Here is a 12,443-nt window from a genome sequence, read left to right as displayed (position 1 = left end):
ATATACACATATATATACATACACACATACCGATACTGATGTACCAGCTTCTAATGTACCAGCTTCTTTTGTCAAGTAAAAATGTTTATGCCAAGAATCAGTATCGGTATATATATATTCGTGGCATTAACATTTTTATGTGACAAAAGAAGCTTATATATATATATATGTATATATATATATATATATGTAAGCGATATATAAGGGGTAGGTTGCCAGATATATACATATATATATATATCGATACTGATTCGTGGCATTAACATTTTTACTTGACAAAAGAAGCTGGTACATTTTTATGTAGCTTCATCACAACACTTTTTGGGTATTTAGCTTAGAAACCTGATTACTCATTGGATACCTTATGTTCACATTTTTCACAGAGAATAAGTTTGAAGATGAATAACGATCAGAAAATGAATAGTGGCTTTACCTCATTTTTTGGGAAAGTTTAAATCAGTGTTTAATGAAAAACAAACGTGGTGAACCGTCCCATTTACTTTTGATCATTTCTCGCATTCTTAAAAAAAAAAAAATCACAGATTCCTTGGCTATTTAAAGAAGGGCTGCCTTGAACTAAGAGAAGGTCAAAAACAAATTTGGAAATCTCTCCATTTCGGGACACGGCAACGAAATTTCCTATCACCACAGAAAGTTCCCTTTCCTTTTTTTTACAGAAAGCCTGGAATATTTTGGTCCAAAGGTTATTTCTAGAAAATTTCAAGCACCTGAAAGTATAAAATGTCCTACAGTTAAAATGAGAGTTTCCAACCGAAAAAAAAAAAAAAAAACCAAGAGCCAAAATGGGCCAAAATTTTCCCTCCTTCTCCCAACGACTATTACATAAATAAAACACTAGGCTGAATTTGGGTTTATTTCAAGGAGGTTTCATAATGCTTCACAGCTTTAACGGGTTGCCGCTTAGCAACACGACTGAAACTGAAAAACATAAGCCATAAAAATGAATGGTTCCTTTTTTTTTCCCAATGATAAAGGGAGATATACTTTTCATATCTACCATTTATTGCTGGCTTTTATTACGGTATAATTTTTCTACCGAGAATGATCTTATGACCCCGCAGGGCTTCCTGGTGGAACAGATCCCATATGCTTACCACTGGTTGGGTCAAAAAGCATTTCTTTTGGCTGGATTTGAAAATGCTATTTATTGAGCACCTACTAAGTGCTTGGGAGAGTTCCCCTAAGAGAAACAGTCCCTGCCCTTGAGGGTACTTAGAAACTGACAAAAGAAACCAACAGAGGAGAACAGGGCCAACGTTTACTACTGGTTGGGTCAAAAAGCATTTCTTTTGGCTGGATTTGAAAATGCTATTTATTGAGCACCTACTAAGTGCTTGGGAGAGTTCCCCTAAGAGAAACAGTCCCTGCCCTTGAGGGCACTTAGAAACTGACGAAAGAAACCAACGGAGGAGAACAGGGCCAACCAACGGGCCACAGAACAGCCTCAGGTCTTCCAAATTCCCCCAGATTTTGAATAACTGATGTCCCTCTGCCTCCTCAAAAGCCAAAGTGTTTTACTGCCATAGCTAGCACCCATTCCCCAACAATCATCATTCGTTCCTATTTATTGGGCGCTTACTGTGCGCAGAGCACTGTGCTAAGCGCTGGGGAGAGGGCAGTCCAACAGAGTGGATAGACACGCACCCTGCCCACAATGTACTTACAGTGTAGAGGGGGAGGCAGATGTTAATATAATACGAATAATTTATGATACATAACAATAATAGTAATGATGGCATTTAATAAGCGCTTACTATGTGCGAAGCACTGTTCGAAGAGCTGGGGAGGTTACAAGGTGACCCGGTTGTCCCACGGGGGGGCTCAAAGTCTTAATCCCCATTTTATAGATGAGGGAACTGAGGCACACAGAAGTGACCTGCCCACAGTCACACAGAAATACATAATTTCTAGACGTCTATATAATAATAATGGCATTTATGAAGCGCTTACTATGTGCAAAGCACTGTTCTAAGCGCTGGGGAGGTTACAAGGTGATCAGGTTGTCCCACGGGGGGCTCACAGTCTTAATCCCCATTTTCCAGATGAGGGAACTGAGGCCCGGGGAAGTTGCGCGACTTGCCCAAAGTCACCCAGCTGACAATTGGCGGAGCCGGGATTTGAACCCAGGACCTCTGACTCCAAAGCCCGGGCTCTTTCCACTGAGCCTCGCTGCTTCTCTAAGCAGCGTGAGTGATATAAGTGCAGTAGGGCGGCCGTGGGTGGGGCCACGGATGTCCTGACTATCCCTGCAACTAAAATCTACAACCACCAAGAATTTGGATACCTGGCAACCTACCCCTTTAATAATGATAATAATAATAATAATAATAATAATAATAATGGCATTTGTTAAGCGCTTACTATGTGCAAAGCACTGTTCTAAGCGCTGGGGGGGATACAAGGCGATCAGGTTGTCTCACACGGGGCTCACAGTCGTAATCCCCATTTTCCAGATGAGGGAACTGAGGCTCAGAGAAGTTAAGTGAGCTGCCCAAGGTCACACAGCAGACATGTGGTGGAGCTGGGATTCGAACCCAAGACCTCTGACTCCAAAGCCCGGGCTCTCTCCACTGAGCCACGCTGCTTCTCTACCCCTTACATATCGCTTATATATTGGACGATAAATGCTCAGGAAGAGAAAAACAAAGTGTAAAAGGATGCGGACTGGCTTACCGCTGTGTTGCCAACGGGACATTTCTAGGTAAGAAAGGCGATGATCGTTTTGCGTATCGGACCCCACGACACCAATCAATCAATCAATCAATCAATCGTATTTATTGAGCGCTTACTGTGTGCACAGCACTGTACTAAGCGCTTGGGAAGTACAAGCTGGCAACATATAGAGACAGTCCCTACCCAGCATCATCATCATCATCATCAATCGCATTTATTGAGCGCTTACTATGTGCAGAGCACTGTACTAAGCGCTTGGGAAGTACAAATTGGCAACATATAGAGACAGTCCCTACCCAACAGTGGGCTCACAGTCTAAAAGGGGGAGACAGAGAACAAAACCAAACATACTAACAAAATAAAATAAATAGGATAGATCTGTACAAATAAAATAAATAAATAAATAAATAGAGTAATAAATAAAAATACGAATGACTGAATCATCATCATCATCAATTGTATTTATTGAGCGCTTACTATGTGCAGAGCACTGTACTAAGCGCTTGGGAAGTACAAATCGGCAACACATAGAGACAGTCCCTGCCCAACAGTGGGCTCACAGTCTAAAAGGGGGAGACAGAGAACAAAACCAAACATACTAACAAAATAAAATAAATAGGATAGATATGTACAAATAAAATAAATAAACAAATAAATAGAGTAATAAATAAAAATACGAATGACTGAATCATCATCATCATCATCAATCGTATTTATTGAGCGCTTACTATGTGCAGAGCACTGTACTAAGTGCTTGGGAAGTACAAATCGGCAACACATAGAGCCAGTCCCTACCCAACAGTGGGCTCACAGTCTAAAAGGGGGAGACAGAGAACAAAACCAAACATACTAACAAAATAAAATAAATAGAATAGATATGTACAAGTAAAATAGAGTAATAAATATATACAAACATATATACAGGTGCTGTGGGGAAGGGAAGGAGGAAAGATGGGGGGATGGAGAGGGGGACGAGGGGGAGAGGAAGGAAGGGGCTCAGTCTGGGAAGGCCTCCTGGAGGAGGTGAGCTCTTGAAGGGCCCTACTGTATATTTTAAGCGCTCACCAGCCCGCTGAAGGCCGTGGCCTGTTCATTCCATCGTATTTATGGAGCGCAGGCATGCTGGATCCTGAATCCTGCCCCCTGAATCCTGGTTGACGGGACAAAGCGTAGACGGGCAGGTCAGAGGGGCTCCCGCGGGCCCTTGGCGGGCACCAGACAGCCCACCGCTCACGCCGTCACACGCCCCGGCTCGTGGCGTCGCTGGCTACTGACCGTTTTGCAGAAGTCCACCGAACCCAGGGCCCGGCTCCGCGAGGATCTTTGACCCCACCGATCTGCCCCGGGCCCGTTTGCTGCCCTCGCCGTCCCACGGGACACAGACCTCGACGGCCGGAGCGAGACGGAGGGACGCTAGGTGATTCAAATTTAAAAAACCGGCGGAAATAGAGCAGGCCCCGGGAGTCGGAAGGATCTGGGTTCTAATCCCGGCTCTGCCCCTTGCCCGCTGCGCGACCCTAGGTCACTTCGCTTCTCTGCACCTCAGTTACCTCATCTGCAAAACGGGGAGGAAGACTGTGAACCCCATGTGGGGTTCTTCTAGTCTTCTAGACTGTAAGCCCACCGTCTCTCTACGTTGCCAACTTGTACTTCCCAAGCGCTTAGTACAGTGCTCTGCACACAGTAAGCGCTCAATAAATACGACTGAAGGAATGAATGAATGAATGTGGGACGGGGACTGTGTCCAACACGATTACCTTGTATCTACCCCGGCGCTTAGTACTCAATCAATCAATCAATCGTATTTATTGAGCGCTTACTGGGTGCAGAGCACTGGACTAAGCGCTTGGGAAGTACAAGTTGGCAACATATAGAGACAGTCCCTACCCAACAGTGGGCTCACAGTCTAAAAGAGTGCTAACAGATACCACGGTTATTATTTTCATTATCATCATTATAACCAAAGTACCCAGTCCAGTACCCAGACAAGGACAGGCGAACCAGATGAACGACCTGCCAAAGGACAGCAGATAAACGGTTTTAAACAGTGCTTGGCACATAGTAAGTGCGTAACGAATACCGTAATTACCCTAATTAATTCTAATATCTCAAATACCTGTGACGTCACCTAAACAGAGATGCACACTACAGGGTTTTATCTAAACGCCAATTGCAGGCTGTGTGACTTTGGGCAAGTCACTTAAACTTCTCTGTGCCTCAGTTCCCTCATGTGTAAAATGGGGATTAAGACTGTGAGCCCCCCCGTGGGACAACCTGATCACCTTGTAACCTCCCCAGCGCTTAGAACAGTGCTTTGCACATAGTAAGCGCTTAATAAATGCCATTATTATTATTTTTTAAAAAAATCAATGCTATAAATTCTTTTCAAAAAACAAAACACCAAAGTATTATCATTATTATTATGGTATTTGTTAAGCACTTACTATGTGCCAGGCACTGTACAAATTGGGTTTCCTAACATTTCTGAGTTTCTCCTTTATTACGTGACGGTATGGGACGCCACAAAGACAACAGGAATCCTTTTGCAAACTCCCAATTGTATATAACCCGAAACTTTTGAAAATGAATCTAATCAGTTGCTTAGCTTTATTTTTTTTTTTACGAAACCCCGGATGAAGATAACACTGAAGGCCTAATGGATTGGTATTCTGCGCTACACCAACTAAGAACATTATGATTAATACCAGTGCTTCCTTTAAAAAAACATCTATTCCCACCGGTTCTATCGCGGCATCTGTCAATTTCCGAAGGCGCTGTAATCATCTAACAAATTTCTGATTACAAAGAGAAACATCGGTAATGATAAATATACACCCAAAAAACTTAGAATAATTTCCAGTTGCTTTTTCAGAGTTCCAGGCTCCAGAGATTATTTTTGAGCCGCGGTTTAAAATACCGAGAAATCGCCGCAAAAATAACAGCTGATACTATGATTTCTACAGCGGTAAGATTAGCATTTACTGAGAGAACATTGGAGCATTACTCATTTTTTAAAAACTTTAAAAATAAACCCCCAAATAAGCATAAACTTGAAAGAAGGAAGGATGCCAAGAGCAATGAAGCGGAGTCTTAATTAGCCAAAGTAAAAGCACGAAGCGTTCTTTAAAAAAAAGTCATCTCTCGGTTAGCAATGACAAAGTGGACCACAGAACTTCTCTGGAGGGATTAAAAATGGAAAACATCGCCATTTTCCCGTGTCTGATATGATGCCGAAGACCCAAGAGAGGAATGTAGCGTATACTTTTCTCTAAACGCGGCTTCCCCCAACTTTGATTTCTCATTTTTTGGCTAGTCGAAGCAGCGATGAATTTCGAACCCCACCCCCCGCCAAATCAAATATTCGAATACGTTTTAAAGTCAGAAAATTTGATTTTTTTTCCACTTTCGACCACTCGCGTTTAACGACCAAAACATCTCTAAGAGCGGGAGATGAACCAACGTCGAAGAACCGAGCCAGATATTTCATAGATTTAGAATAAAATCTAAAATAAAATAAAATAAAATCTAGAATAAAATAAAAGATGGGGGGGAAAAAAGTACTCACCAAGTTCATTAAGGCTCTGAGCGGCCTTCGTTATTTCTCGACTTCCGCCCTGCAACTGTCCTTGGAGCCTCTTACTAAGGTACAGGATGCGGATTATTCTCCGGAGCAAGTCACAGGCTACCTGTGGACACATAAGGTATGTTAGAGCCGCTGCACCCCGAAACACAATATGACACACCGAAAACATACGCCGTGCTACACTAAAATCGATTTTCCATAAGCATCAATTAGGGATGGATTTTTCCAAAAACGGAAAAGAAGTAACACGAAAACGGACAAAAATACTTTACAGCTGTGGGAACATCTACCTTCTTTAATCTCCGTATCCTCTAGGAAGAAGAAATAGCCTCACCCTCCACAGCAGCAGCAGCAGCAGCATCAATGGTATTTATTGAGTGCTTTCTCTGTGCGGGGCACTGTACTAAGCGCTTGGGAGAGTGCAACACAACAGAGTTGGTAGACACACCCCTGCCCACAACGAGCTTACAACGTGGTCCACAATGAGCTCCCATCCCTTTAATCACATTTATCACCCTTCTCTTATCTAGTAGAAGGCGAGACAGGCATCAGTATAAATAACACTGTACTCTCCCAAGCGCTTAGTACAGTGCTCTGCACACAGTAAGTGCTCAATAAGTATGAATGAATTCAAATGACCCAGCTTTCTGCCTCTAGGGAGATGAATGACCAAAACCTTCAAGGAAAAACGGTATCTACTAAGCCATGAGAACCAGCGTGGCTAGAGCCCGGGCCCGGGACCTGGGTTCTAATCCTGGCTCCGCCACATGGCAGCTGCGCGACCTTGGGAAAGTCACGCAACTTCTCCGGGCCTCAGTTCTCTCATCTGTAAAATGGGGATTAAGAGCGGGAGCCCCATGTGGGACAGGGGCTGTGTCCAAACTGACTGACTTGCACCTACCCCAACGCTTAGAACAGTGCCCGGCACATAGTAAGTGCTTAACATGTACCATTATTATTATTATTATTATCATCATCACCTAATGAAGCCAAGAGAGGCACAAAATGGAGCTTCCGCCCTGGAAAGCCGCATCCTCTAGCCTGTAAAAGCCCGTTACCGGCAGAAAACGTGTCTGCTTATTCTGTGGCACTGTACTCTCCCAAGCGTTTAGCACAATGCTCTGCATATAGTAAGCACTCATCATCATCATCATCATCATCAATCGTATTTATTGAGCGCTTACTATGTGCAGAGCACTGTACTAAGCGCTTGGGAAGTACAAACTGGCAACATATAGAGACAGTCCCTACCCAACAGTGGGCTCACAGTCTAAAAGACTCAATAATAAAATAATAATAAAAGACAATAAATACCATTGATTGTTTGATTGATTTTTTGTCATTTTCACAGTCAACCGCTCCCTCCTGCTGCGATTTCCATCCGCGGTAGGCATGGAGAACAATTGATCGCCCCCCTTCATACAACCTTTCAAATCCCTGAAGACAATTCGATCATCCCAGAGCCGCGTCTGACTTTACTCCCGGGCCCTCCCGTCCCTTTAATCCCATTTATCACCCTTCTATTATCTAGTAGAGTTCAAGTTCCTTGTGGACAGGGAATGGGTCAATCAACCAGTGGTATTTATTGAGTGCTTACAGTACTTTGAACAAGGGAGAGTATAATGAAGCAGAGTTTTTAGACACATTCCCTGCCCAAAGTGCGTTTACAATCCCCTGCTGTAGAAGGCACACTGATATTTTCCCCCAAAAGCCAGACTGAACCCATATGATAATAATAATAATGGCATTTATTAAGCGCTTACTATGTGCAAAGCACTGTTCTAAGCGCTGGGGAGGTTACAAGGTGATCAGGTTGTCCTACGGGGGGCTCACGGTCTTCATCCCCATTTTCCAGATGAGGGAACTGAGGCCCAGAGAAGTGAAGTGACTTGCCCCAAGTCCCACAGCTGACAATTGGCGGAGCCGGGATTCGAACCCAGGACCTCTGACTCCAAAGCCTGGGCTCTTTCCACTGAGCCACGCTGATTCTCTAATCCCATTCAGAATATCCCATTCAGCACTCTAGCATGCAAGCTCCTTGCGGGCAGGGAATACGTCTACCACCTCTGTGGTACCGTACTTTCCCCAGCGCTTAGTACAGTCAGCGTGGCTCAGTGGAAAGAGCCCAGGCTTTGGAGTCAGAGGTCATGGGTTCGAATCCCGGCTCCGCCACATGTCTGCTGTGTGACCTTGGGCAAATCACTAAACTTCTCTGAGCCTCAGTTCCCTCATCTGTCAAATGGGGATTAAGATTGTGAGCCCCACGTGGGACAGCCAGATCACCTTGTATCCCCCCCCAGCACTTAGAACAGTGCTTTGAACATAGTAAGCGCTTAACAAATGCCATCATTATTATTATTAGTCCTGAACCTACAGGGACTCACACTGGAAGGCCGGTGGAGGATGGCAGTCACTTAATCAATGGTACTTATTGAGTGCTTACTCTGTGCGAAGAACCGTATCAAGCGCTTGGGAGAATACGACAAAATGAGCAGATACCTTCCCACCAAGCCCTTAGTATCATCATCATCATTAATCGTATTTATTGAGCACTTACTATGTGCAGAGCACTGTACTAAGCGCTTGGGAAGTACAAATTGGCAACATATAGAGACAGTCCCTGCCCAACAGTGGGCTCCCAGTCTAAAAGGGGGAGACAGAGAACAAAACCAAGCATACTAACAAAATAAAATAAATAGGATAGATATGTACAGGTAAAATAGAGTAATAAATATGTACAAACATATATACATATATACAGGTGCTGTGGGGAAGGGAAGGAGGTAAGATGGGGGGATGGAGAGGGGGACGAGGGGGAGAGGAAGGAAGGGGCTCAGTCTGGGAAGGCCTCCTGGAGGAGGTGAGCTCTCAGCAAGGGTAGTACGGTGCCCTGCACACGGTAAGTGTTCAATAAATACCACGGATGATGGTGATCGGTGATTTTAGCAGGGTTTAGAAGGTAGGGAGAGAGGTGGTCTGTTGGATATGACAAGGGGAGGGAGAGACAGACCCAAGGGAGACCACGGGTGAAGGGTCAGTGGGGAGAAAAATGAGACTGAGTTACGATGACTAGGTTGGTGATAGCGGAGCGGGGTGTGTGTGGGTTGGGCTGTAGTAGAGAGCTGACTGAGCGCCTTAAGGCCAAAGGCGAGGAGTTTCTGAGTGACGCACAGGTGGAGGGTCCCTAGGTTTTCCAGAAAAATGACGCGGACAGCAGGGTGAAGTATGGACAGAAGTGATCGTCCGGGAATTTCCCCCCGGATCAACTCGACAGCTGCCTCATGCCCCTTCTGTCTGTGCCTTCTCCCACCCCCTGTTGCCTTTCATCGGATGCCGGCTCCTGCGAAGATTCTGCGGCCTTCGGCATCTTATCGCTACGGGCGTTTTCCAACTTTTTTCCCATCGGCCTAATGAGGGAAGAGGAGAGAGGAAGTGGGCGGCTGAATCTTCCAGAGTCCCGGTCTCAACACCGTTAGGGAGAAAAAGAAGCAGGGGGGAGAAGGGGTAGGAGTCCGGGAGGAAGCTGGGAAATAACTGATGATCATCAAGGAGAACTGGATTTATATTTCGGTTCCAATTAGTCATCTAAGCTAGAGAGATAAACATCCAGTCCGATCAACGCAACCCCATCAACTAGTTTTGTTCGGCCCAAAATAGGCATCTCATTTAGCAGTCATTTAGCTGGAAAACCATAATGTCCTCCAAGAGCCGAAAATCAGGATTAAATGACCTAACGACACTAAAACCAAACAAACTACGATATTTTTAAAACATCCCATTCATCATTTCCAAGTACCAGAGCACGTTAGAGGGATTCACTTCACTACATGCCGCTAGGCAAATACGATGGCCTATCTGTCACACACACTGTTAGGAGGCTCTATCGGTTATAAAGGGATGTGGATGTAACCATTCATTTATGTTTTCACAAGTCAAAAGAGAAAATGAATCCACCTTGAGGACCTTAAACAGCAAGAGTGTTAATCTCCCCCCTCAAGTACGAGAAGAACCTCCTTTGTTCTTAATTATAACTCCAACTGGATACCACATCGTTCACAGTTGCTTAATTTCTCTTTTTTTTTTACAAAATGGTATTTGTTAAGCGCTTACTATGGGCCGGGCACCATACTAGGCGCCGTGGTAGACACAGTCCGTTACACAGAGGGCTCACAGCCTTAAGCCCCGCTTTACAGAGGAGGTAACTGAAGCGCAAAGTGAAGTGAGTTGCCCAAGGTCACCCAGCAGACTGGTGGAAAAGCCGGAATTAGATCCCATGTCCTCCGACTTCCAGTCCCATGTTCTTCCCATTGCGCCACGCTACTTCGTCATGTATGTAGAAGCATGAGGGACGAAAATGAGGTAACGGAATTGGATACCACCCGTAATCAATCACCACTATCTTTCATTCATTCACTCAATCATATTTATTGAGCGCTTACTGTGCGCAGAGCACTGTACTAAGCGCTCGGGAAGTACAAGTTGGCAACGTATAGAGACAGTCCCTACCCAACAGTGGGCTCACAGTCTAGAAGGGGGAGACAGAGAACAAAACCAAACATACCAACAAAATAAAATAAATAGAAGAGATCTGTACAAGTAAAATAAATAAATGAATGAATAGAGTCTGCAAGGGGGAGGCAGAGAACAAAACAAAACATATTAACAAAATAAAATAGAATACGCACAAATAAAATAGAGTAATAAATTCATACAAACATATACATATATACAGGTGCTGTGGGGAGGGGAAGGAGGTAAGGCCAATCCTCATTTTAGAGATGAGTGAACGGAGGCACGGAGAAGTGAGGTGACCCGCCCCAAGTCACATCTTTACATCAACAACATGACGGCTGCTCCTATCAGCAATCCATCCATCAATCAGTGGCATTCACTGAGCGCTTACAGTGTGCAGAGCACTGTACTAAGAGATTGGCCGCGTACATTACAACAATGTTGGCAGAAACGTTCCTTACCCACAGGGAGCTTACAGTCTTCAGAGGGAGGACAGACATTAAAAGAAAGTGCTGCGGGGCTGAAGATCGGGGGGCAGATCAAGAGCTTAGAGCTTAAATCCAGGTGCAGAAGAGAGGGAGGGGGCCATAGGAAGCAGAAAAAACCTGGGGTCTGGGCTCTACTAGATTTTCTTTTGAGGAACGATATGGTTCTTATTGCACAATTTTTAAATCCACCAAATACCACACGGAAGTTGAGAGAGACATACGTGCAGGTATCTATAATTCTATTTATCGTTTTGATGCTATTGATGCCTGACTACTTGTTTTATTTTGTTGTCTATCTTCCCCTTCTAGACTGTGAGCCCATTGTTGGGTAGGGATTGTCTCTACCCGTTGCCGAATTGTACTTTCCACGCGCTTAGTACAGTGCTCTGCACACAGTAAGGGCTCAATACAACTGAATGAATGGATGTGTAGAGAGGGAGTCCTCTACAGACCAAATGGCCAGATAAATATTTATATAAAGAGCTGTCTTTCAGGTCCAAAGATGACACTCCTGACAGGAAGCTTTTGATCCGTGTGTACTTTGGTGTGAGTAATAAAACTGATGATTAACTGAGAAGCCATTCTACATTATGGGCACATAAAGACTGGCAACGCTGCCCTGGAATTTTGTCTACTCAAAGTGACTTGAAGCCGTTTTAACTTGTCCTTCCTGATGTCGCGATCTTCTCAAAGGCACCCGCTCGAAGAGGGGCCGCCCATTTCTAAATCGCTGATCCCCGGGCCGGCCCGCTTTCCGCTACCGTCACCCAGACACCGGCAATTACGCTGGGTCGCGGGAGGTTCGGCTTCACTGTCCCTCTGGAAGTCACCGGTGAGGCTCCTTCTTGCCAAATCCTAAGGCCTCTACTCCATTCTAATCCCCCCTCGACCTCTCCGCTGCCTGAGGAAAAAAAGAAAGCACTGGGACCAAAATAATAATAATAATAATAATGGTATTTAAGCGCTTACTGTGTGCCAAGCGCTGTGAACGATAGGGAAGAAGCATAGCTGAGTGAAAAGAGTGCCTGGGTCCTACTCCCGGCTCTGTCACTCACCTGTTGTATAGTAACAATAATAATAATTACGGTATCCCCCATCCCCCCATCTTACCTCCTTCCCTTCCCCACAGCACCTGTATATATGTATATATGGCTGTACATATTTAT

At 44.7% G+C, this 12,443-nt stretch overlaps 1 protein-coding gene across 2 annotated transcripts in view; it reads right to left on the bottom strand.

Annotated features, from left to right (window-relative positions):
• The window catches only part of COG5 (component of oligomeric golgi complex 5), a 303,390-nt gene that overhangs the window by 261,164 nt on the left and 29,783 nt on the right, over window positions 1-12,443 (bottom strand). For both annotated transcript variants that reach the window (XM_038741032.1, XM_038741033.1), the window contains one exon: window positions 6,260-6,380. In XM_038741032.1, coding sequence (XP_038596960.1) covers window positions 6,260-6,380 — 121 coding nt within the window. The remainder of the gene's footprint in view (window positions 1-6,259; window positions 6,381-12,443) is intronic.

Source organism: Tachyglossus aculeatus (assembly GCF_015852505.1).
Source record: "Tachyglossus aculeatus isolate mTacAcu1 chromosome 12 unlocalized genomic scaffold, mTacAcu1.pri SUPER_6_unloc_1, whole genome shotgun sequence".
NCBI lineage: Eukaryota > Metazoa > Chordata > Mammalia > Monotremata > Tachyglossidae > Tachyglossus > Tachyglossus aculeatus.
This window is presented reverse-complemented; position numbering and strand designations above follow the sequence as displayed.